Source organism: Corvus kubaryi, unplaced genomic scaffold (assembly GCF_017639235.1).
Source record: "Corvus kubaryi isolate FWS band 111438036 unplaced genomic scaffold, C.kubaryi_AGA036_p1.0 37385, whole genome shotgun sequence".
Taxonomy (NCBI): Eukaryota; Metazoa; Chordata; class Aves; order Passeriformes; family Corvidae; genus Corvus; species Corvus kubaryi.
Genome location: NW_024581127.1, coordinates 13881528 through 13909349, shown reverse-complemented (window position 1 = coordinate 13909349; position 27822 = coordinate 13881528). Strand labels below are relative to the sequence as shown.

Genomic DNA, 27822 nt, shown 5'->3' with positions numbered 1-27822 from the left:
CTTTGTTTGTGCAGGCACCTTGGTCTGCATTTTCACTGTGGTGGTCTCGGCCCTGGATGCATCACTAGTTGTCGGTAACTTTGGAAGTGTTCTGGATGTTGTTATCACTGCACTATCCTCATCTTCTTCGGCACCTGGAGACAAAATGTAACACTTCGTTGACCTGTGAAACTCCTCCAGACCAACTCATTCTTTATTATGACACCAAGGTAGAGGTGCTTGCACAGCCCACCCTAGGCAAGGTGCCTAGATGACAATGCCTGCTAAGATAGAGATATGAGTGCAAACAGTGTGCCCAAACTGTCAGAGGGATACTTGCCCCAAGTGACCCCAGGAAAAAGGAAGGGAGTGCATCAGCTGGAATAAGTAGCAACCAAGAAATTACCACGATACTTTTCAAATAGAAGAACCCATCCTGAAAAGAGGTAAGAAATAAGCTTTAACACTTGTAATAGGGGCAGAAAGTCTAGAGTGAAAGCAGCAGCCATCAGGCCTGGGTGACATGGGCAGACTCCAGTGCCATGGGGTCTGATGAGGTCCCATGGCATCAGGGGCTCTGCTGGAGCTTGGCAGTGCCACCCCCCACCCTGGGGTACCCCCAGCAGCTACCTCCAGCTTCCCCAGAGCCACTATGGGCACCCCGGAACCCACACCCTGGGGTGCAGGGTCTCCTCCTGGGGGTGGCAGGAGGTGGTGGTGGTGGGGGCCCAGGCTTATATGGGGGTACCCAAGTCCCCTACAGCAAGGGTGTGTGGACAGATGGTCCTGTACACTCAGATGAGGGGAGCTTATACACCCATGGCCTGTGAGATGGGTGTCTGTGTTGATGTGGCACACACTGGATCAGTTACAGAAAGTGATTTACATATTTATAGTTGCTTGTTACCATTTTATAACTGGCAGGTATTGTGGTTGTCTGTTGCACTGTTGATATTAAGCCTAAAAGTATAGCTCAGTGATTGCTAGTTAATTACATACCATAAATAAATCAATACACTTCTTTATCTTTACTTAAACCATATGAACTGAACAGTTTTTGCCTGTCACATACTGCTTCAACAACAACATTTCTCCTCTACAGCATATCTGTTGAACTCGAAAAAACTAAGCAATTTCTATCTATAGGAAGATTATTATTTCTGTTTCAGTCACTAGGAACTCACATGGTTTTAAACTCCACATAATTCAGAAGCCCTTTTCTTTTGAAATGAGTAAGAGGACAAAAAATTCCCTAAAGATTACCTTAAATTTAATTTCCTCCACATTCAAAGCCCTGCTGGAGTATGAAGGCCCCTTTAGAATATGGTAATGGGCATGTCTAACAAATATCCTTTAGTGATAGTGAAAGGAAGAAGACACAGGAAAGAGACTAAATTATTAGCAAGGCCTGAAAGAGGAAAAAAGAATTGACCCATTCTTGGACCACTCCTTAGGAATCTCAATATGTTCTGCTCATTACAGGCACTGGTTACCCGAGTAACTCTCGGGTAATAAATCTAGCAAATGTGCATAAGAGTAGTTCCTAACAAATAAAACGCTCCTACAACAGAATAGTATGACTCACTCATTCCAAACTGATTTTTTAGTTTGTTTTTTTAAAGAAAGCAGGCTGAAAATATGAGCACAGTATGTTTTGAAGTCATGATCAAGAATTACGTACATTTGGCATTTAAAGGAGGGACATTAACAAGACAGCAACAAAAAACAACCTCTGATTGGTAGAAAATAAAATTCAGAATCATTAAAAAAAGTACTACATTAAAGATACTGGCACAGAATAATACTGGGAAAAAAAACTTTCAGAGATACTGAATTTACAGCATAACCTCTATACTGAAGACCTCACAACAAGAATCAGGTATTTTCCTGAAATGCTACTCAAAGATCAAAAAAATAAACATCCTGCTTCAGAACAGAGGTGAGGAAAGGCATCCAACAGGAAAATTTTTCTGGCTTTGACTCAAGAGTTTTCTTTGAGAAGTAATGGCCCCCTGGATAGCTCAGAGTTCTTCCTTCCAGTACTTTACCTTCCAGAGTTCCTCCGTATTACACAAAGCTTTCACAGCCAAGGAAATTAAAACTGATGATCAGATTAGAGATCTGATAAAACACACCTTGAGAAATGTATTTTCTTCTTTTTATGAAATGAAAAGTCCCACTTAATCACAACTGTTCCTCCAAATCCTTAAATGCCACCTTTGCTTCAGGCAATAGTTGTGTCTGCCAGATAAAATGGAGAGCATTACAGTCTGAACCTCTTTGGCTAAGGAGGATGCAGATCCATGTTCTCTCAACAAATGGGTGACTAATCTAACCCCTGGACTAGTCACTAGATTTGCACCAAAGGTACCCAACTCTTCTTCCATATAGCCTTAGGGGAATCCTGACAATCACCAAAACACTGAAGCAACTACCATTTAGGCCAGATTCGGGTACAGGCTCAGACACATCCCCATGGTTCCTGCTTTCTAATTAGCTTTATCTAAACAGGTCTCTGCTTGGCATGGAGTAGATCTAAACAAGGGGAAGACACTTACCTTGCTAAACTGACAGCAGTATTTTTGGAATTACCTGTAAATAGTGAGAGACCAAAAAAACCACTCACTAGTCCTCTCCAGAACACAGCAATAGCATTTTACATAGTTCCCTAAACACACATTTACATCATGTTCCCTAAAAAGCACAAATAAGAGCATCACCAAATCCAAGTAAGATTGGAAAGGAAAAGCCTATAGTGTCATGAGCATAACTTCTAAGTAGGTTGTTAAGAGGAATACTGTGAAACTGTTGGAGTACAAGATTGTTGCAGAAGATTGAGTACAAGTGTTGATTTCTTCCTCTGGAAAATATCACTATTTCTATAGCTGGTTTCTGGATTGGGTCAGCTTGGGTCATGGTGCTGGGTATTCACTGCCTTGAGTCCCTCTTATTGAGGGCACCACAAAAACCCTGCAGTAATTAAACCCATAGCCATCTCTGTGGTAGAGCTGAAAGCTCTTGACCATCACTTGCATCTTTTATCCACTGTAACTTCTTCAGGACATCCAATTGCTGTCTTCAGAGTGGTCGAAATAGCTCTAAATGCTGCCGTAGTATTGGAAATATCTAATATAACCCTCAGCGATGTGTCTATTAGCCACCCTTGGATGACAGGAATGTGAATACTCCTTAACACTCTTAGTGCTAGAGGAAACTTGTCAGGAAATCAAGATTGTGCCACCTTAAATTACTGCACAGAAAGCAGAAATTACTGTATAGATAGTAATATTTTTTGTAAAAAAAAAAAAGCCCACAGTAGTTAGCACTCTTACTTGCAAAGCAGCCAGTGATTAACACTTCCTACCAAAAAAATCCAATCATTTCACCCTATCTTTTGGCATCTTATTTGTCTGCTGTTGCACATCACACTCAGAGTACCACCACACAAGCAAATATGTGCCAAGGTGGGCACACACAACCACCATCTCTTTCATACCTTCCATCTCTATCAGCAACGTGACACACATTTCTAGCTGACTTATCTTGCCTCCATTCACTGAAAAGTCCCCAATGCAACCCTTAATCAACACAGTGTCAGGCTCCCAGAGATGACACTGTAAACATAATTCTGTGCCCTGCCAGGGAACTGCAACTGAAATAAATGGAGACAGTGCAAGGATGTCACATCTCTGATAGCTCTCACACAAGGAAGAAAAAAAAACCAAAACCAACAAAACTTGAAGAAGGATTAAAAGGCATAGTTCTAACTATGCTGAAGTTTAAGATTCTCTCCAGCACATCAAAAACACACTTTTCAAACAGTATCACTGTAGATTTTTATGTCAAGGACCTGGAGAACCAGGCAGTCAATGTCATGAAGCATGCTTGGGGCTGGTTTAGCAGGTGGACAGAAGTTCTTGCTCCAAGACAATCTGAAAGGCACTTATGAGTGAGACCATAGCAAATGGAAAGTGAATCCTTGCTGTGTTGCCTGTCACCTGCAGGGGAAGCACACCAGGAGAGGTGTGCATGCCAGGCACGCTGCCCTACGGGCCAGGAGCACCCAGTGTCGGCCCTGGACCTGTGCTGGCTCCTGTGCAGCACCCGGGAGAGTGCCCGTGCCCCCCAGCTTCCTCAGCCCCAGGACCACGACACACAGCGCCCTGGCCACGCCACTCCCAGCCGCAGGACTCCCAAACTGGCTGCTGGCCTTGGAGTGTAATGTCAGCTTCCCTCTCGGTCATGAGCCAAAGCAGATCTGCTCTTGTGTTTCTTGAAGAAGCTCCGACCCCCCTACCACAGCTTTTGTCCAAGAAGAGTCCCCAGACACAGTGTCAGAATACACAGAGTTCATCCTGAGCCAATGTTCTCAACTCAAGCTGCTATCAACTGAGAAATGTTAGGCTCGGGAAGAGAAGAAGGGGAAGGAAAAATTTGCATGATTTTATGATCTATATTAGCATGAGTATTTTTAGAGAAGACACAAGAACAAGACAGACAGTTTTCCAAAGAACTCACAGATAAATCTGACAAAGATGGTATCTTTCCTTAACACAATGGGTAGTCATGCTGCTTAGCAGCTACTTTCACTGATCTCCAAGAACAAGGCTCTATTAAAATCTTTTATGCCAGATGAAAAAGTAGCAATAATTATAAAAGCATTTCAAGTTGTATATAGGCTGGAAAACTATTTTTTACTTTTTATTATTATGCTATATAAAACACCAATGCTAAAGAAGTGATGATAGACTGAAGCATCTCCTCTGAGATGGAGACTATGAGAAGGAAACAATGGACTAATTGAATCTCTACAGATATTCTACTGTTGATATACAAGAATCAGGAGGCAGGCATGGCTCCTCTGTAAACTGTTGACCTGTGGATTCAGATTCAACACTTGGGCAAATGCACAACAGTAGTTGAATGTATGCAAAGAAAAAAGAGGCTATGAAGGGAAAGAAAAGAAAAAACCAGAACACCTTTGCTACTCCTTACAAAAAGCCCTCAGCCAATTTCTAGTTTGAAATGTGTCATGTCTACAGTGACACTTGTCCATGTTAATGCTACTTGAAGACCTACAAGGGCATTAATGGTGGTGCTGACAATTCCAGTTTATCTCCATAGGCCTGGTGGCAGCTAACAATTTTCACAGCAAGGGAAGGAGTCAGCAGTGTTGTCATCCTGGATCTGTTTGCTTGGACTACGTGTGCTACAAAGCAAGAAAACCACTCTTGAGTGGGAAGGCTCTTCCTGCTAGAAACATTACATTACATCACTGAGTATCAAGTAGAGAGAGAGAGACTGAACATATATGAGAAACATCAATCAATGGTGTATCTGCAGGACTCTTTCAACACAAAACAGAGAGCAGTAAGTATAGGAGGAGGAGGATAGAAAGGATGCTACTTTCCTTCCCTGAAGACTTTTTGCTTTGTTTAAAAATATTAGATCTGGGTACTGTCACATGAGCTCTCTGCAGGGGCACCAAGCTTGTCTGCAATGAGAATTTCCCTGTTTTCTTTTAGGAAAGAAACAGAGATTGCCAGAGACAGCAGAAGTGCACTCCAACTTTCACCCATAGCTCAAGGCTGAGCACAGGAAAATAAAGAAGAGAAAGACAAGGTGTTACTGTTGAAGTCTAGAAGTAGTCTAGACTTCGGTCTTTTTGGCTTCACTTTTACCACAGAATTAAAGAATTGTTAGGCTTGGAAAGGATCTCTGGAGATCATCCAATCCAACCCCTCTGCCAAGGCAGAGTCACCTAGAGTAGGTCACAAAGGAATGTGTCCATGTGGGATTTGAACGTCCCAAAGGCACACTCTACAACCTCCCAGGACAGCCTGTGCCAGTGCTCTGCTTCCCTCAGTGTAAAGGAGTTCTTCCTTCTATTGAGGTGAAACTTCTTGTGTTTTAGTTTATGGTCATTGCCCCTTGTCCTGTCACTGGGCACCACTGAAAAGAGCTGGTGAAAAGGCACCATCTTCTCAGCACCTGCCTTTGAGTTATTTATAGGTGTTGACGAGATCCCCTCTCAGTCTTCTCTAAACAGGTGCAGCTCCTGCAGTCTCTCCTCATAAAAGATGCTCCAGACACCTCATCATCTTTGTGCCCCTCTCCTGCCCCTCTCCAGCAGCTCCTTGTCTTTTCCTGAACTGAGGAACACATAACTGGACACAGCTCTCCAAATGTGGCCTCACTAGGGCTGAACAGAGGGGCAGGATCACCTCCCTCAATCTGCTGGCCACACTTTTCCCGATGCACCCCAGGAGAACACTGGCCCTCCTGGCCACAAGGCACTGCTGGCTCATGGTCAGCTTCTCATCCACCAAGACTCCCTGATCCTTCTCTGCAGAGCTGGGTCAATCCCCAGCCTGTGCTGGTACTTGGGGTTATTCCTCCCCAGGCGCAGGATCCTACAGTTCCTTTGTTGAACCTTGGGTTAACAAAATCTGAAGCCAGTTCTTGTGCTGCTTTTCCACTTCAAAAGCAGGTCTGAATTTTTTATCTTCCGTATTAGAAACAGTCAACACCACAGAGGGATGGAAAAAAACTACACCAGACTGTTCTTCATACAACTATTTATTGTCAACCTACTTCCTTTCCTGAAGCTTACAAAGTCACCAGCATCTGAAGACATGACAGAATGGGATGCTGACTGAAAGCACATTTTTCCTGGAGATCAGAATATCCCTTAGACAGTCCTGGGAACTGAATAAAATCACCAATTCACTAATATTTTTTTTTCAAATGAAATATTAAATTTCTCCTCAAACAAGTCTCCATCAAGGAGGTCCAGTTAAGCCTCTCATCACACTGGAATGTCGAATTGCCCTGAATGATGATGGGTCTAGATTTGCCTGGCAGCACAATTAGATGTCTGCAGACCTTATTTTAACATAGCTTTCAATCACCAGAAGAAAAGAAAAACGAAAATCCATCCGAAAAATCTGAAGTGTGCCTTACAGGTAACACAGACAAGGCACTAGAAGCAGGGCTTATCCTTTAAAAGTACACAAATTATATATAAGCATCGAAAGACATATTAAAAAAAAGTACAATAACAAACATGTAAGTAACACACTTGGAAAATAAATGGGATTTCCACAACAGCTCAGCAAATATAACAATAAGGAAATGTCTTTTCCAGAGCTACCATAAAATCCTGCACTTAGCTTTTAATATTTGGAGTCTCCAAGCTAGTCTAGAAGATACTCATCGAAGAAACGTTCTAAGAGAAATGATTAATGAGCTCTCACTGACACTTTTTTTGAAAAATTTTGAGCTAGCTACATGTCTCTAATGAGTGTTTAAGTCTGAGAACTCAGTATGTTGTATTTAAGAATGTCTTTACTCACTATATGGATGTAATTTCCTCAGAGAAAACTCACGGTTTTGGCAGTATCTAGATTTCCAAATGTAAAAGAACAACAACAAAAGAGGAATGGACACCATGTTTACGTGAACCTGACTGCATATAAGAGAAAATAAGATTGCTGCTGCTATGTTTTCTTACGGAGTGCTAAATTAGCATTATGTCATGGGAGAACTAAGCCTTCTCTAATCCTTATGTCTAAACTCCAGGGAGATCTACACAGAAATCAGAAGGAAAGGAGAGAGCCAGCAGAGAGAAAATAATGCAGTGAAATGATGCAACTAAGGAGTAAGAGAAAAGAGCAGAAAGTTAATACTTAAAACCTGGCCCACAGGGGTGCCCAGTGCTCTGTAAAATAGCAAAGCACTCAGGACATTCACTGAAAGTATCATCTCCAGCTTATAAAGCAAAACTGCACAGATTTCCCTCAAATAATTGCATTACTTCTTACACTTTTGAAAATCAATTTGTGACATGGTGTCTCACCTGAACCCGACCCAGAAGAATAATCATCATCATCAATTGGATAGACGCCTGATGCTTCTTCAACAGAGCTGTTGTCAAGGTATAAATCTTTATCAGAGGTCAAATCTGTTCTCTGGAAAACAGATAAGAGGGAATGGTTAAAAGGATAACAGTTCTCCAGCACAGCAGTCTCTTCATCTTCACTTCTATTTTCTAAGTTGATGGTGGCACACTGAAGTTGTACTTTCAGTTTATGCCACACATTCATCTAAGCTGTTAAAGAAATTTGTAAAAATTACAGCATTACCAAAAAAAAAAAAAAAATTCCAAGGCTGCACAATGAAAACCACACTTCATCTCATTAAATGCATGAATGAATAAATAGGATTTGCAAATATACTCTGCAGAGCTTCTGCAACAAGAAGCAAATCCCAGGACTGAAGCCCTCTGTCAGGATCTCAAATATACAAATGTGTAGGTTGACACATGAAGTCTGTTCATTTGATCTCAGATGAGAAGGAACAAAAGCATGTATCAAAAACTATCTCAGAGGTTAATCAAGCCAAACCTCATTAAACTCTCTAGTAGTTAGAATGAACAACTGGGACTACAGAATATAAATGTTTCTAAGACAGTGCTATTGATTAAGGATTATGACATTTCCAGCCAGATAAAACAGCATTATGCTCCAATTCTTAAATGAATACATCTCTCCTAAAATTTAGCTGCATCTTCAACAGGCATCAGACCATCACCACATTTCTATGTCTGCAAGTATTTCACCACTAAAGAGAGATTCTGTTAAAACGAGTTCAAAATAGAACAAGGTATCAGTCACCTTTTAAGTTGACAATTCAGGCTTAGGAAGACTAGGAATTTTATTCCTCCACCTCGGCTTCTGGTTTCTTAACAGAGAATAAACTTCCTTAGGAGAGCCAGGTATCTTGGATGGCTGAGAAGGTACCTGCCACTACAACTCCTATTACTTTAACCAGCACTTCTGTCTATGCCTGTTTGTCATGACTTTTTAAAGAAAATACAACAGTTATAAATGGACTTTTTAAGTAAAAAAAAACCTAAATGCCAAAACGCAGTACCAAAATTCATCTATTCAGGATCTCATATAAGCACTCAATCCTGCTGCTTTGAGTCCCAAAGGTTTCCAACTTACTTATTACTGCATGGCACTGACTGCCCCTTTCATTCCATCCAGCATTCACTGTAGCTTTCCTAAAGGAGTACCGAACTGTGAATGGGTTAACTCCTATATGCAAAGACTCACATCTAACTTCACAAGGTAACTTTTCTCCCCAGAGGTCTAAAATAATTGTTGAAGACATTTGCGATTTCTTTTTAGGATTTTTTTTGGCAACAAATTCCTGTTTAAAGCCTCTTCACAGCAAGACACTGTTCTTCAAGTTGATCTACAGTAAAAAATTATTCTTTATGAAAAGCAGAAAGGCCATCCTGATTATTAGTGTATTTCACAGTAAAAGATCTTTGCATGGGGGGTACCTAATACTTCTCTGAACAGCTCTGAACTAAAATAGTATTACCCCAATTTTCTTCTATAGAGGAAAAGAAAACCAACATGATTCTTGGTCAAAGTCTACTCCTACTATGGCCACTCTTATGTGTGGGCTATGGGGGGTGAAGCATCCTGTTGTTAAGATAAGCTTACAAACACCTGCTCTGATCTGCTGCTGTTAGTTCACATGGTCTGCCTGGAACTGGCTGCAGTCCAAAGCAGAAATTCAAGATGATGTCTGGTCACTATCAAACAACTTAATTCTTTTAAAAGATGTCTCCAAAGGAAGTATTGAAGTACCTTAGTATGTGTATACATGGTATTGCAATTAAGACACAGCTGAGACTGTTTCCGTATAGGAAAACAACTCCCTGTCACAGGACAAATATCCTGCTCTTGATCCAGCTGCCACAATGGACCAAGCCACTTCACCCTATTTCACTTTCAGACACAATCATAGTACAAAACAGACCACTCCTCAATATCAGGCAGGAAAAAACAAAACATTTTAAAAAGGAAATGCAGGTGGTTGGCCATGAGTATAGAAAAGGCATACAATACTCAAAAGGTATCAGAGGCAGTGAATGTTACCCAATGCTAAGTTGGGAAAAAAAGTTGAAGACCTACATGTAAGGAATTTCCCAACAATGGAAGTTGCTTTTGGCAAGAGGTGAGAAACAGCCTGAGTTTGCAAAAGTAGGAAATGAAAACCAGTCTTCATGAGAATAGAAGCATCATACAGCCATGCCCAGAATTTTTAGTGTTCAGTAAAAATATGAACTTATCAATAAATTTATTCCCTAGACCATTTCCAACCTCTGTCTATATCAGAAGCAAACTTAGTAGGATTCAAAAACCAAACAAAACACTTGCTTCTCCTGCCCCCCTCAAAACAACCACCCTGCTCTCTTCCTCTTTTCAGCCTCACAGAACTCAGAGAAGACAGAAATGACTCATGACAGTTCTTCTAACGATTCAGTTTCTGTAAGACAGATGAGCAGCTAACCCAACCCAGCCCAAGTTGCAAGTGCCTGGTCAGCCAGGCTCCCCACCATCATATTCACTCCTTTTCTTTCGATGAATTATGTCTCTTCAGCTGCCAAAAGCTTTTATTTCTCACTATGCCGAGATGTTCTTAGGATTTAAACTAGCTGAACACAGAGGAACAGAAATGGAAGAGAAGCCGAGTAGCTTTCAGCAGGAATTTGAGCATCTGTTGTATTTTATTCTGGGGATGCAAAGAATACAATGTGAAACATTACTCAATATCTAGTATTGTGGATGGCACATTATCATCAGAATGAGCAAACTATTCCCCACAGTCTTATAGAACCAGTACAATATTTACTATAGGGAGAAATACACGGTACAGTAATTTCAAATGCATTCAGATCAGACATCAAGCTCCACCTGAGGAATATGCTTTGCAGTCTCTCTGACCAGAGCCCCTTGCCTCAGTTCAGCCTGTTTCAGTACAAATGATTCTCATCTGGTGAAACTCGGCAGGACACAAGCACCCTCTCAAATCAAAGGCAAAGGAAGCATATTCTAGCTTAAAAATCTCAAAGCATCTGCATAGATAAATGCATTCATTGCACTGTCTTTGCAAGCTGGCTAGTAGACTTGGGGTAGAAGCACCCCCTCTATACCCACAGCTTGCCCCTTTTATCCCAGTTGCTCAGAAACACATAGATGCCTTAGGCCACTTGGAATGAAAACTGCTTTAAGGTTCAGAATAAAAAGAAAAGCCCAACAGTTAACAAAAAACCCCACAGCCATTAAAAATAATTCTGTGAAGATTAAGCTTAAAAAAATGAGAGAAAAACAATGAAAATAAAAAGAATATTTTATGGTGTTTAGGTCAGTACCAAGCACTGAAGCCACACTTTACAATTTTATGCTCTGTTATGTTAAAATAAACTTGATTTAGTATTTGCTCTAGAAATGTTTTCTTGCTTGTCAGCTGGGAATCCGTGGGGGTCCATGGACTACTTCCAGGATGTTCACAAAAGACAAGTTGGAAAAACAAATCTGTTGTCAGTAGGCTTGGACACAGAAAGGTCTGTACTAGCATGTCAATATATTTAGGAGGAAAAATAAAAAAAGTTTGCAAATTCTAGATCCATAAAACTATTTTTAGGTATTATGAAGGCCAAATATTTAAGTGACTACTTCCTGTGGCTAACAATTGAAACGAGAGTACTCATGTCACTTTTACGTAACAGCCTTATTTTCAGACCTATTAAAATGGCAGGAACACCAGGCAAGGATGTCTCTCTTATCAGCCCTTTAATCTGGCCCTGAAGCCACAAAAACTGCTTGTTACCTCTTGACAGAGATTGCATTCTCGTCCATCATTGTTATCCCACTTACATTTTTATTCCAAGAATATAATGCTGCAAAATCCTGTGACCTAAATACTTCACATGCTACATGCCAATGGTCACTGATTCCTGCCTGGTTATTGACTACACTGGCATAAATCTAAATCTCATGGAAGTAGTGTAGATTAGCACCCATTAAGTACTAGATAAAAGACATTTCCCTACCAATAGTATGTTGAATTTGAAATCTCAGTGTCTTCATTTTACTAAATCTTACATTTAAAGTAATTTTTAGTTTAATGAACTGGGATCATCCAGGACATATTAAAAAAAAAAATGCCCAAACCCCACATTTTGACACTGAGAGAAGAAACAAAACAAAAAACCCCCTTTTTCCTGTCCCATTATCTCATGAAACACCTAAGTCATCCATCAAAATTACAATGACAAAAACTGAAAACAGACAATGGGAGGCTTGGGAATGGATAGCGTATTTCATTAGAAAAAAATACAAAGTGTCCTGTCATAGCCATTCCCTTTCCTAGTTCTGCTGTTACTGTCAGTCCTCCCATTCCATGGGAGTGATTTTGGAGTAAGACACTGAAGACTTTTATGCCATGTGGATGAAGCCAAGAACATTGCTGGTGCGAGCAGCAATGAAGGAGTAACGTCTACCATGGCTGTCGTGACTGCTGAAACTCAGACACGAGCAACGAGTAGCTGACACGTGGAAAGAAACACTTTATTATCTACAGATGAACTCAAATTTTTGTTCTCTGTCTTTGGGTATATGCACGGGACAGCGAATCTGAGGTTTGCAGCTGTGTTACTAATGATACTTTGCCTCCCTTTTTCCCCCGATGGAATTCTTTTAGATGCAACCCATTTAGTATGCAGAGAACCAGAGACTAATATTTTAAGAGTGATGTTATATTACAAATATCTAAGCCAGAAGCCTCTGAAAATTTGCAAGCATTACAGCTGATGATTAGGCAGAGATCTTCCATGTAAAAAGGAGAAAGAAAACAGATTTTCTCACACGCTCAGCTGGTGAGTCTGAGTTCACTAGAGTGCTGTACTCTTCACATACACTATATTTTTGGAAAGCTAACTATGTGAACGCATTCATCTAAAGCCTGAGAGCCATCACAGAGGTTCTCACTGAAGGCTGGAGAAAAGGCAGTTGTGTGAAGAAGCTGTGTTTCCCTCTAGGCTTCCTGCAAAAGGAACTATTATCTGCCACGCTACAGGATTTAGTCCTAACAAACCTCAGCATTGCTGACCTTGAAGCTGGCAGGTGTCCTCCTACTGTTGTTCGCCAGTTCTTTGCTTTCCCTCATCACACTAGGAAAGGTCAAAGTGTTTGTTAACCTTGTCCAGGAATGAGAGGCATGATTTTAAACAAAAAAAATGAAGTACAAAACCTGAAAATCAGATTTCCACTTCAAAGCACCATGTTTTCCCAGAGAAAAATGCCAACCAGAAGAACATCCATTTTCCATTTCTCATCGTGTTACTGGTTCTCAGAGATGAGCCTCCGCTGGCTCCTTCAGTCTGCAATTTCCTATGCTGCCCACATGTATCCAGCTACAAACATGTAATTTTGACAGAGGATTTTATGTTACAAGGTATGTTTACCACTACTTGTCTTAGTACAGATGTCTGCCTGTCCTTTCACTGATATGCCCTACGTCTGGCCACAGTAGAAAAGGAGGGAAGTAGTCTCCATTATTTCCTTTCAAGGTGACATTGCCCACTTTTAAGTACTCACAGGACAAAGTCTTCCCAGCAAACCCCACCTCAGGTGCACTATGCCAACCACGGTGGTGCCTTCAGCGTAAGTGCTGGTGGGAGGTATGGCTGTGGGATTTTCTGGGAAGTAAGATGGTAATAATTGGTGACATCATTCAAGCAAAACACTCTAAGGACTACCCATTTTCTTCCTTAGAGACACCATCCTGCTTGCACAATGCTGATATTAGTGGAGCAGGTACCAGCTGCAGGAGAGCTGCCCTGCACCACAGTCTGGGTCACTGATCACAGCCAAAATATCCTTCCCATAATGACAGGCCCCAGATTGAATTTTGCAAGTTTGAGAGCAAGGGTTTTATACAGAAGATAGTATCTGTATTGCTCATTTACCCCAAATCATTCTGACAGTTACCATCTCCCAATTTTATCTCAAAATGGCTTAAAACCCTCACCGATCCTTGTGCCCATCTGCATGCCCAATGTGAAACCAGCCTTGTGACAGGAACTGCCTGGACTGAATTGCAAGAGCCACCACCACCTCCTCCACTGCTGCCTTTGGCCAATTAAATAACAAGCCTTGACTGCTGTGACTCATTCTGGACAGCTCGTTTCCACAGGTATTTTTAAAATCTTAGAGGACATTTGCTGCCCTTCCTCACCTAAGAGCAAACTGGCTTTGCATGGGCGTCCCTACTAGTGTAGTGTTTGCCTCTAGGGGTGGCGGTGTGGGTTGTTGTGGGACAGCAGTGGCGCTGCCATCCTGTGTGGTGCAGAGAGGAGCCACTACTGCGGCTCGAGCACCTGCCAGAAAGATTATTCACGCTCCTTGTACCTCATGTATAACTTCCTGATCCTGCACAAAACTATAGCTTTAGGCCTCCAATCTCTCATGACAGATAAAGAAAGGGTTTGACCGCTCGTGGCTGTTGAAGAAAGGCAGAGAGCCCAAAATAAACACAAGTACTGCAAACTGCTTCTACTACTGCTGGTGTTCAACAATAGAGAAGTCTACCAAAAGAGCTGATTTACAGAGATTGCCTCATGTCAGAGCCAAGAGTCTAAATATGCTGGCTTTTAGGATGCATACAATCTGTTATGCCAGACTAATTACCAAAACAGAGGCATATTTGACAGGGACAGCATTAATAAAACAACTCTTGCTGGTGTCAGGCATTTCAGCAGTCGATGTCATGGCTCACACTGAAAAAAAAAAATACACCACATCCAAGGAGACACCAACAAGCCACCACCACGTTAGTTACTTTTCACTTATGGCCACACACCGAAGAAATTACAGTGCTGCAGTTGATAGGTTTAAGTTCACACTCTTCACAAAGCCACAGAATCTCATGTGCCTGTTTTCTAACAGTCATCTGTGCCTTTAGAAATATTCCCTAATGTGCAATTACATGCCATATGGTACACTGCATGATAACAGAACTTAAAATGGTAACAGGAAAGCTTGTTTAACCTTAACTGAAAAATGTTTTTCTTCCCATTATGAAGACTCACAGATCTGTTTAGTAGGTCTTTGGCCTGCTTACAGCTTTGGAGCTGAAGCTTGTCCTATCTTGAGGAGAAAGATAAACGTCCTCTGAAGTTCTGGCCTGGTTGTGATGAATTCCAATGGGAAAAGCCTCTATCTTTCCACTTATTTTCACAGTGTCTGATTTCCAGCTGTGTATAATTTACCTACTAAGTGCACAAAGAGACCAAACTTTAGTCCTTATCCAGAAATTGTCTTGCCCATGGTGGGACAGAGGTTGCTGTATGAAGATACAGGAGGGAGATAAGCAAGCATGGCAGCAAGACAAGGCAGAGCTGTCTGTCCTTACACACGAGTACCAACAGCATCACCGGTGATGAAGGACAGATCCAATGACTTCCTCCACAGTCTCCACATCAGCTACCTTACAGCCTCCCAATGCTATTAAATTAGGCTCAAGCTCATGAGTAGTGTTAAAGGACTGCTAGCTGAATGAGACCATAGTCATGCCCCTCCAAAGATACATTCATCATCTACCCTGAGGAAGTTACCTGTATCTTCATTCAGTTATAATAATTTTCTGCAAAAACCAACCTTTACCTCTGTGGATCTTTGCCACCACTATAGTACAGTGAAGAGCAGTTCTACACGGGCTACAGCCTAGGACCAAGAGATCTTCCTAATTCCACGACCACATAAAATTTACTCCCATCTTCAAAATGGTTACTTAGAAATTATAGAGGGGCCCACCAAATCTGATGTCAGCTGAGTCAAACAGTACTGCTGTGCTGCTTATGCAAACCCCTCAGCTTGATGTTCTCTAACTCCACACCAAATGGTCTTTTCTTGTATGTGAAACTCAGAAATGAACACTGCAGTTGTCTCCTTCACCTTGAAAACCTCAAGTCTGCTTAACAGTCAATTAGAGTACACATCAATTCCCGTTTCTCAAGTAGAAGCAGAAGTTTAGTATCAAAGTTTCTCTGGGTCTCCCCAAATTACAAGATTCAAAGCCCTTCCAAGCTTTCATGCCAAGCCATCAATCAATGCAAAGAAAGGTTTATTCTTCAACTCTGTCTTCGACGTAGGCACGATACAACAGAGAAACTATTTTAAAGGGCTACAGCTGGATCAGCTTCCAAAGTGCTACTCCAGACTGAAATATTAAAGGGCAATATACAGGCGAAACAGCATCAGAAGCCAGCAGCCAGCAATGTGCATCACAGATTGATTTATCTCAATTAGCACAGCAATTTCCTGCACATTTTCCAAGAAGCATCCATCGGTTTCCCTAAAAATAGGATCAAAATCACCATGCAAATTGTTGCCACAGCTCAAAATGGTAATCAGTTTTTTAAGGACACATCAGTCCCATGTGCAGACAGGTTAAATTTAAGGCACAGCCATGACTGAGAAGCCAAATGAACTCCTTTGAAAATGCTGAATGAAGAGGTCAGCCTGTCTTTGAATCACCAGTCACAAGTCTGAAAGTAAAAGGAGAAGCAGGTAGCTTTTGGTGTAGAGGTCATAACTGAAGTACCTGCCCCAGTCAGTGCTTTTAAGTCTAATGCATACTGGCTCTTCTACACACACCTCCTCTCTCCTTTCATGCTTTACTGATCCTTTTTGCTAATCAATCAGAAGAACTAACACTTATATTTTCCTCCCTCCTCTTGAGAGTGTGGATGAATGATTAAAGCTGCCAGGGTAACCTCTTTGGCATGCATGCCAATAACTCCCCACCTAATAGCCTTTCCTTTGCCTCACTGCCCTGGCCCACTGGTGATTACTGCAATCCCTTCAAGTGGTCAAATTGCAGGGCAGACCCCATGGAAACCTATGTGGAGTTGTTCTAGTTCATACCAAAGAATAATGTTTTTAATACAGATTGTTCTTTTTAAAACTCTACAAAAGCAGCTGTAATGAATCGTAGTGGGAGCACTGCAAACCTCCACCAGGTTTCAGAATCCCCATATTGATTCCTTTCCAGTCCATGGATTTCAACAAAATAACCCCATGTGAGGAACTGAGTGTCAACTAACACGTAATCATTTAAATTGAGATCTCTTTGCCAGTGGTAGCAGGAATTAGCAATAAACTGTCTCAATCAATTACATTCCTTCTGCATAAACAGGAAAATCACATATAAAACAACTACATTATTATGGTTACATTATGCAGCAATTAAATACTGCTAGCAAATGTTATGCATGGTAACTGAAATTTGTCAGAGATCAGGAGGAATCAACTTCACAGTTTAAGGAGTGAGCATTTCCAGTTCTGTAATGCATAATCTGTTATTCAACAGAGCCTTACTCACCGAACAACAAGGTCTGTGACTATCTTAGTGGACACTCCTGTTTGCCACCTGCAGCCCCCAGCACTCCTGGTAACATCCCACCAAAGCTCCCCACAAGCAGAAAAATGACTACTGGTACACCCACAATCTCCTTGATATTTCTAAAATTGTGCTCAGTTGTAGCAATTAGCTGCAGGAACTTCTCTCCCTCCTACAAACACATGCAGCCTATTTCAGAAGATAAACTCCACTAAATTAAGAGAAATCCTGGATTCTATAGAACTGAGATGAATGCGGGTGGTAGCACATTTATATCCCAGGTTTGCTAGATTCTTAGTTAAGGAAACTAGAGCTCAAATAAGCTGTAAGTATGCTTAAATGAAACACCTTTGCACCAGGGTCCCTCAGTTTCACTGCAACAGAATATGCAGACTGGGCACTCAACAAGAACAATTACTCACCCTTTAAACAAATACATAAAACCCCCCAAATCATCATCTTTATACCACTTTGGGTGCTAGTAGAGAAGATAGTCAGCTCAAAAGCAGTACTGTGTAATGATGCAAGATGTAAACTGAACTGCAGTTCAATGTGAATTTTGCATTAGCCAGAACACGCTGGATGTGCTGACTTCTTTCTCCAGTCCAGGAAAACAATCACTTCATTTATTCAGGTAACTACTTCCAACTTGTTAGGTGCTGGAAGCACAGAGGTAGGGAGTTAGTTTGTCCTAGGTCAAAAACACTGGTAAATTCAAAACTTGGTTAAATTAGGCCACAGTCTCTGCTGCCAGACACATAAATGGTATCACTGCTACTCTTTCCACTGGTATACTCTTCTCAGACACTGACAGCAAACACAGACAGCACTGAGACACCAGGTACATCTGTGTGAGATACCTCTTTGTATTCCAGATCCCCACACAGAAAGACAACAAAGATGATTTTATTGCTATTTCCAGGCGTCAACTCATCTCACTGGTTTCCAAGATTAAATTGTTGAATTCAGCACTCTGATCCCATCTTACTTAACTGAATTTTTACTACAAAGGCTTGGTTTTCATATCCTCTTTGATGCCTACAAAGATAAGAAATGAGTTTCCTTCACATGGGATAAAACATCATTCTAATAACTTCTACTATAAAAGCACTTGAGTGAAATCAGAGATAGGGTGGCCTGTACAGGCTATGTGGCTTCAGAAGCAGTCTTCTGTCTGGTATGCTGCCCTTCAGGCACAACTCCCCTCCTTCCACCAGGGAGAAGGAACTGGTGCCTCCTTCCACCAGGGAGAAGAACTAGTGCAGCACTGACACAAGCACAGCCAAAGACAGCAAACAGGTTGTGCTGGGGAGGACACAGCATCCTGCCAGCAATGCTAGACGAATTCCTAGCCAGCTGGGGATGAGGCAAGAAGGAAGGATTTTCCCTCCTACCCTCCCTCTGTCTTTGGCTTTCCTGTCGGTTCTCTGGGGCTCCCAGTGCAGCATCAGACTGGACAAGGGAACCATGGGTACAACTTCTTCTAAAGACATACACAGCCCAGAGCTGCATTCAGAAACTAGATGGATATACTGAGCAGAACCACTAAAAGAGAATTTCAACTACACTGTTGGGAATTTCTCCCCACATGGTTGCCCACATCAACTGCACAGCAAGACAAACCAAGGCAGAACCTTGGTGAGGCAGTCTGCTGTGAGCCGCCATACCTGCGCTTCCACACATTGCAACAATTAACAAGCATTCATATTCCTGAGAAGAACCAGCTAACATGTCTGCTCTTAAAAGCCCCCACAAATGTACATGGACATGGAGAGCATCAGGCTAAAACTGCACAGTAAAATGTACTCTAAAATAAAAGGGCTACTCCACAAGCAGTGGAAGGCCTGATGCCAGATTTCCTACACAGGTTCCCCATTCCTGCTTCTTTCCCTTGTGCTACTGCCTCCCTATGAGCTGTGCAGATGGATATGGCAGAATATGGATCAAAAAACTCTGAAGATATGGGAATTTCTCAAAATAAAAAGTTTCAACTGGAATTACATAAGGGACCTCCTTCAAACAGCACATAATTTTTTGGTTTAAAGCATGGTTAAGAAAGCTGTTGGTTTAATTCAAGTTTTAGTTACAACAATCTCTCCCAGTTATCATGAGCAACTACTTTTAATAAAACTGAAATAAGCTTCATATTGATTATCTTCAGCTGATGTTTTAAAAAATAATGCTATATAAAATTAGCACCAAAAGAATTAATACATTCGTAATGAAGGTAGGGATCAATTACACCATATTAGATAAATCTACTTCCCTTGATTCAGTGGAAAGCAAGCCAAGTAAGTTGTTTGACAGCATTTTTAACAGTCATAGATCCAACTGAAGAGTAAAATACAACAAAGACTCCTTAACAGTATTAAGTATCTTCTAACGAAGAACAATTCTTTCTTTCTTGCATTCATACTCTAAATCAGAGTTCTGCTGGAGGGAACAAAGATTTCAGTATTTCTATAGACAAATCTCAAATCTTCCTATAGCTGTCCCAGCACCATCAATACAAGGTTAGCACCACTCTACAATCTTCACTGCCTTATCAATAGTGTAAAGCTTTTAAAAATCTGTATGCTTACAAAACCTCCTGGAGCTGCTACACATTGAGGATTTCACAGCATTATTGACCTGGGCAGCCTCTTTATCCTCAGTAAGTTATTTTAAGCAACTTTCTGCCAGCAAGCAAGTCTCTTTGTTAGGCTTTGTCTGTATAATGGCTAAAGCACTGCTTACATACGGCACAAACTGGGAAGCTACTAAGCAGAAACCAGAATGAGGCCTGTGTCAAATTCTCTTTTTATTTCTTGTTTTCCTCCACTTTCCTGATATGCTTCTAATACCCTACAGATCACCGCCCTGCTGCCAGGAATTCTTCCATGCACCTGAGCCACCTCCTGAGAGGGCGCAATGTGAATGCACAGCAGACAAAACAGACTGAATTCATGTATTTTTGGGACCATGTTCTCTAACTTGCACACTTTCTTTTGCCTTGTTTGAACTATATATAGACAGCAGAGAAACAGAATCTGGCAAGTGTATTTACCTACTGAGTGAGAAAATATATCACCTGGCTTGGGAGGTGAGGAAGAGAACAACAAAAAAAGGTAAATTTCTCATACTGCAAACTCAAACCCTGAATACTCTGCTCTATTCTTAAATCCCTTATCAGATAAAGGTCTCCAGCTTGAGGATCAGATTTCTTTGGCATGGTAGGAAAAGCAAATCTCAACCCGATATATATCGGCATACATCAAAAAGCAATCTCATGGTCTTCTGCAGGCTTGTGCCTGGAGGTATCAACAGAGAAGGCCAGTGCTAGCACAGAGATCTTCCCTGGATGTAACTTATGAACACCCTTGTCAAGCAGTCACATCCATGCATCTTCTACTTTTCTACTTACAAAAATATTTATGAGGTGATCCTGTTCGAGGGAGTGGCTCTTGCTTGTACTTTAACTTTGAAGCTTTTTTCGAAAGCTTGTGTGCTCAGTGACCCATACTATCCCTTGGGATACCTACGTTGTTTTAATCCAAGGGCACATCATAAAATCTACTAAACTGACAGCCCAAACAGGCACAGAGAAGATTTAGATTTGATACCAACTTCAGCATCACACTTGATAACTAGACTCTCAGCTGAGGGCCAAGATACACAGTGGAAGCTGCCCAGGGAGAAGGGTAAAAGAAAGAGATTTGAACTTTAATCCACGAAGTCTTTGTTAGTGGTATTTTATTTCTGGATATTAGATCAAGTTTCCTATTTCCTTGTTAAACCTGTACCTTGTGGAGAGAATGGAAAGAATGGATGTTTTCTAAGTTATCAATTCTGTAATGCTTGCGAGTACCATAAAAACAGCTTTTAACCAACGTCCTATAGAAGCAACTAATTCAGCACTGACATCTTTCTGCTATTTAACATGCTTAAAGGTTGGCAAAAATAGCAGACACAATGAATAAGTAACCTGTCCACCCTGTGTTATTCTAGATAAAGTGCAGATGTATTCCAATAATCTGCACCTTATTTCCAACAGTTCTGCTCCAAAAATACAGCACATAATCTGCTCCATATAGCTGTCAATCAAATGGACAAATTCCCTTCAGTTTTCACTGCAGATATGTCTAAAGCAAATTCACTTTGCAAGGATATCCCAAGATTAATAACAAAACTTTAATTCAAACCACACATTTTTCTATGCAAGAAATAAAAAAGGTTGCTACACTGATGGCATTAGAAAGCTTCTTGGTTCCTGTTTGCTTCAGGAAAAGGGTCACTCAGCAGTCAGAAATGGAACAAGCAAATAGGGGTTTCATCAGCCTAAGTGTTATGGATCTCAGCTGCTTAACAGACCTGACCTTGCACAAACCTGTTCACCTCCCTGGGTTCTGTGAACTTAAAAAAAAAAAAAATCTAAGGACAAAGAGGGAAGGTGTAAAAGCTCTGCTTAGGGAGACCACACAGACCACTGCAAGACAATGCAGAATAGTTTTGCAACATTACTAGCACAAACTTGCATATGTACGTCTAAGAAAACAGAGGTCACGAACTGCATTTCAAATGACAGCAATGCAACACAAAGCAACATTTTAACATAAGCATTTATAAAGCTAAAAGCATAGAATGCTCATGTAATGTGATTTTAGAAAAAAAGCGTACAGGAGTGATCAAGAATAACCCTTTCTCAAAGGGCAGGGCATGAACTGTGTAAATCAGGTTTCCTCAAACATATATGAGCAAATTAGATCAAGAAGTTATTAATAAATACAATTCTTCAAACAATAGAAATGGAAGCAGCTTTTTATGGCAAGTCGAGGAAGAACGTAAGGAGCCAATTCCAACATATCACATCATAGAAGGCAGCATTTGATTACTCACTTTGACAAGACAAAAGACATCAGAAAAATACTTTCCCATGCCTTTCTAAGGGACAACAACTGAAGAAGGGCAGATGACAACCAAGAAGTCTTTGAGAACTGAGAAGGTGAAGATCGTTTCTGCTTAAAATTAGAGCCATGACTATTCATTCAACTTCATAACGACACAATAAACAAAGACCACTAGGCAGAGGAACAGAATAGTGACCATCATTTGATAAAGCAGAGTCATCAACCCATTTCATTTCTTTACAAAACATTGACTCCATACTGGACACATCCCACCAAAACTAATGATACTTGTCCAGTGAAATACATAGCTGCACTTTCCTTGCAGAAAAAATTGTCTTATCAAGATATGCTGACACCTCCCCAGTTTGCTGCGCTGAAACTGTTCACCTCACAGCCTGACAGAGCATGGCCCCCTCTGGAGACCAAAGCCCCAGCCCAGCTCCTGACAGGGACTGTCCTTCCTCCACTAATTACATGTACACACACACAGGCCCAGGCAGCAATCCCCCGGGAAGCCTCTAATGGGCTGGGAGAGCCGATTACTACTGGCTTACAGCTCAGATGTGTGTAGCTGAAAGGTTTAACAAGCCTCCGTTTCATTCTTTTAAAGCTAGTTTGAAGGGGGAAAAAATGAATGTATATGAAGAACATCACCAAAAAAAAGTGACATAAACCACAGCGCAAAGTGGTGAGGGAACACCTCAGGTCTTGCTTTCTGGAGTGAGGGCCACGTCAGGAGCCTCGATGCCTCCCAGAAAGGCAGAACTTGCTCTTTATTTTCTCCCCAAACACCATGTCCTTCATGAGGTGGTTTACAATTTTAGAAAGACCAAGCCATGCTCTGCAGGTCTAATATTATCAAAATCTGCTTTGAAGATCACTCCCTTTCCTATGGCAGGCCATGGAGCAGAAAGGAGAGGAAAAGGTCCATCCCACCTGTCCCCTGCCCATGGCATCCGCAGCTACTGGCCGTGGGAATGCTGCTGCTCCTCACATGCACCATCTCAGCAGCCACCGGCTTCAGACAGGCAGCAAACGGCACTGGGAGCCAAAGGCATCCCTCCAGGCAAGCTGCAGCCTGCTTTTACAGAAAATGCAGCATTTTCTTCATTACTTTTCCAGCAGGGCCAGTTCGAAGTGGCACACCACTTGCATTCAGAGAGAAAAATATTCTCATTTTGTCACCAGAAAGCTGTGGAGAAATTTCCAGCAAGCCATCTCCAGGCACACGCCCCCGGACACTAATTTGTCCCCACTCGCTTTGTGGCAGCTCCAACACAAGCCCAGCTAGGCAATGGCCAGCCACAGGGACCTGGTTTTTTGAAACCCCATTTTGGGAGGATGAGAGGGCTGTGTTGTTCCCCTCTCTGTGTTCACTACTGCCACATTTCAGAGGTAACATAAAATGAAAAGCACTTCGAGTTGGGAACAGCCAAAAGCAGTCCTTCAGCACTTGCTGAAAAAAAAGGTGGCACTTAGAGATCTGACCACAAAACCTCAGTACATACAGATTGTATGTTGAGAGATGGGTGCAACAGTACTGCTTTTTTCATCTGTTCTCTTTTTAAATCAATACATGAGATTCAAATTAAGGGATAGTTTAGGATACTTCACACCATTGCTCCATCTTAAAATATCTTAGGAAATTAACTTAATATCCACTATTGATTTATAAGCAAGATATATAGTATCCTATATATCTTAGGATATCCCATTCTCAATTTATAACCAGCCCTATCATCTATAAATTAAAGCTCCTGTCAATGAAAGAGTCACTAAAAGGAGCGAGCTTCTCCCTGACTTTCAAGCCTACTCCACTGAATCACACAGCTGAAGGTTTCCACTTTGCTGGAGAAGGTTGTCATTCATGACACTATATGCAGCAATGAAAGAGCCAAACAGATTAAATGGACATCTGCATTTCCAATCTGCTATAAAAGAGGTTTAATGCCAAGCAGTGTTTAAACAGTAAAACTGTCTGCAATTTCTGCTCTATAATCTGTGAGTAATCAATCAGTCTCAATGCTGAGCTTCCATTACTGCTTCTCTGCAAGTAGATGGAATCCAGGGCACATACTTCTTGTTTATACCCCAACACGAAAGAGGAATTAAACACAGCTTCAGTCTGCATTCACAGTGATCCTGGCACACGTCAAGTCTCAGGCTTGTATTTTCAAAGCAAAGCACAGAAAGTACCGTGAAACATCCAGTTATGGCAGCTATTTGGCATTTTACTTCCCCTCTGAATGCACCACTGCAATAAATACCCTGAGGACTTGCCAAAGCAGAGTAACCCATGAGAGTCCTCATCCTCATATTCTCTGAATCCTCAGCACCTCAGAAGAGAGGTGCTCAGAGAAAGCACAGGATGCAGCTGTGGTCCCATGCCGCCAACGGGGTCTGGATGCTCTGGCTGGAAGCCATCCGAAGCAACAGCAGCAAGCTCAACATCTTTCTCAGAATTGTTGCTTGATGTTGTCGTGACTGTGGGATTAAGACTGTGGTGCTGGGGATTCAAACTCTTAATTCTTTTAACAATCTGTGTTCACACATTTTGCTTAACATGTAAGCGTCCCTTGCTCTAGGGAGCTACACAGACACTGCCAGCAAAAGCTGTGCAGATCAGCAGCTGACCTCCCTGCTCAGGAACACTGAAGGTGTTTCCATTTAAGCAGGGGAAGGCCAAGAAGGAGATGTGGGCACTCTGATCCAGGTACAGGTTGGAGCGAGGCCAGAGCTAAAGACAGGTAGCTCCCAGAGGCTCAGTGTACCCTGTGACAGGGTCACACCTGGATTACACTGCTTCCTCAGCTGGATGTGAGCAGGCCCAGGCCATGCCTCTTATGCAAGAGAAGGCTTCCAGCGTGGATTAATGCTCAACCTTTCCACGTTCCTTAATTCTGTTGTGCACAGGCTGTTGCAAAGTTCTCTCTGGCATGGTATATAAAGCATGACTAACATCCACCACCTGTTCGTCCCTTTGATACCAAAAAGCTGACACCTTCACCCCTGCCCCAGTGCCAGGCTTCATGTGACAGAGACCCTTGCTTTTTCTGAAGTGGTCAGACAGGTTGTCCCACAAACACCCTAGGTTACACCATTCAATTTAGTGTGGCAAAAGTGAAACAGTTCTCCCTAACAGGGGTATCATCAGTGGTTGAATTCACATGTCTCAGCTGACAACTAGTTTAAAAGCAGCTCCTGCCCCACCCATTTATTCATCAATAAATTCTGAGTGTCTATCAAGCGCCCAGCATGGTGGGCTGGACCAGGAGCTCAGAAGATGGGCACTGCTCCTCACTCAGCTCTGCTACTGACTGCAGTCACCCAACCTCAGTGGTGTCTCCTACATGGGCTGGGGTTTTCAGCCAGCTTCACGGAAAGTGCCACAGCCTGAAACATAACATAAACCTTGGATGAAACCTAATGTATTTTTCCAATGTTATCTCCATCTACTCCTACTCGCTGTGTCTCTCTGCTCAGCACAGGAAGACAAGGGATCAAAGCAAGTCCTTGAAGAGTCACATGCACATTCCTTTCCCTCTTAATACCTATGTACAATTAGGTTTAATCACTACAGATAGAGTTCACTTGAGATTTTGAATCCACTGGCCTCATGCTGGTTTATCCAATTCAGAGCTTTAATATAGTGGCACTCTCAGATGAGACTAAGGAGGTAGGGAGACAAAGTCACTGTGTATTTCAAGCACCTAACTTTACTTCCATTCAGAGCAGCTAAATTTAGGACCAAAAGGTCCTTCTACACATCAATGGAGAGAGGTATACTTCTCCAGCAGGCTGCTCACAGTCCTGATTTTATGTTTGAATTCAGACTCCTCAGCTAGCAGCTGAACAGTCTTTCCAACACATGATAAGCAAGGGAGTCAAACTGACTGAAATAGCACGTGTAACATCAGGTTCCAGTAGGTCTGCATGAGTTTTGGAATAACGCTAGACAGGCACATTGCAAAACCAGCAGATCATCTGCATCTTTCAAGGGAACAATTACTGTGACAGCAGAACATTTACGAGACTCAGAAAAAAACCTCAGAATCTCAGAGCTGCCATGAGATGTGCTGAAGAAAAACCCAAACCCCATGGACTTGGGGCTGCAGACATACACTTGTGCAACTGATGGTTCCAATAAGAGACCTCTGTTCATTTGCAATGACACACTATAACCCAGCCAAGTAGGTGACTTGTCCCTTGCCTGGAACAGCAAGTACTCATTTCTCTGGACAGTTTATAAGGAAGGGGAAAAATAGCAACCACAGCATAATTCCTGACTGCAGAGCTCTTTCGGCAAGAAGCAGCTGTATTTCTCTAGCCATGTACAACAGCAGCTATTTCAGCTATATAAGCACCTGGACGTCCCTGTCATGAAACTAAATGTGCAGACTTGGCTGTATAGAAAACCAATTCTGCTGGATAATTAGCACAGCATTATGGGCCAAAAAAAATTCTTTCAGGTAAACCTTTTACCTCTTCCTCTGCTTCTTATAGTCACTTGGTGACTGCTATGAAAATGATATTGTTCCACACCTGGAGAACTGTAACTCTCCTCCAGATGTTAATTTTACCCCGTACAGTCATGAAATCAATAGTAACATACATCCATTCTGAATGCCATCCAGTGTGCAGAGGAGAATGCACGCTGAACCTAATAATGCTTTAGAAGTAAGATTTTTCATGTGCCACTTTGAGGAATGGAAACCAAAGGAGTAGCTGCATTGTGATACAGTCATTGAAATCCTCAAGACATGCAACTATTCAGATTGGCACTATCCGAGAAGGATGTAATGGTTTGTAAAACCTGCAGACTGTGTATTTTACTATATCTTCTCATGCACACTGAGAATGAAATGTAATCTACTAAGCCTTAAAATTAAACATCCTGTATCTATCATGCCATGGGACACAAACCAGTCAAACCAGTTCAAAATTCACAGTTCTCTTCTATGTAAAAGAGCTTTGTATACCTATCAGTTACAGAACAGCAGAAAAACTGACCTAAGGCCAACCTCTAAAAGGGAGCTGCGCTTGTGTTAAAAAGTGCTTGAAGTTTCTTGTAATTATACACCTATTCCACCTGCAGACAATAAGAACTTACTCCCACAGTAAGACAGCACTCCAGTTCCTACTCCTGTGACACCTTCTTTACTTTAGATCCAGGCTGTTGATAAATGCCCACACAGTATGAAAACCCCATAAGGATACCTGCATATAATGCACTTACAAGCAATGATGTTTTGGTCAGAACAGATGAAATTACCTTACAGTGGCTTAGAAAACCTTCCAAAAGGGACAAATTGTCCTAATGTAATAGGAGGCTGTGGGAACAAACAAGCCAAGAACAAAACAAGACAATTATACAAAAGCAACTTCCCTACAAATGTCTGAGAGGCGATTACAGGATACTGGCGTGCTTCCTGGCCCCAAGCTGAAGTACCATCGCTGTTCATCAGCGACAGGGAAAAAGGAAAAGAGAAAAAGCACAAACAAGCATGGAGAATTTAAAACCCATTCCTGGAGAGCCCAAACTGCCCACAGGGCCAGGCTTAAAATGAGGCATTCAGCTTCAGAGACACGTTCTTTTAGGCAGGTGTTTGTGTTGAGCTCCATGCCCGAAATCCTATTTTAATCACTGGAAATCTTGTAGCTGTGGCCAGGGCAGCCCTGTTGAGCTTCCTAA

The 27822-nt window shown here is 41.8% G+C and overlaps 1 protein-coding gene and 1 long non-coding RNA gene across 2 annotated transcripts in view; one reads left to right on the top strand and one right to left on the bottom strand.

Moving 5' to 3' along the window:
• SDC2 (syndecan 2) overlaps positions 1 to 27822 on the bottom strand; it is a 59171-nt gene that overhangs the window by 3340 nt on the left and 28009 nt on the right. The window contains exons 2-3 of the mRNA XM_042036023.1: positions 7838 to 7949; positions 1 to 134 (exon numbers count right to left, since the gene is read on the bottom strand). Coding sequence (XP_041891957.1) covers positions 1 to 134; positions 7838 to 7949 — 246 coding nt within the window. The remainder of the gene's footprint in view (positions 135 to 7837; positions 7950 to 27822) is intronic.
• Positions 64 to 25318, top strand: LOC121668330. Its single transcript, XR_006017344.1, has 3 exons — positions 64 to 157; positions 10179 to 10186; positions 25307 to 25318. It is a non-coding gene; the product is annotated as an uncharacterized LOC121668330 (long non-coding RNA).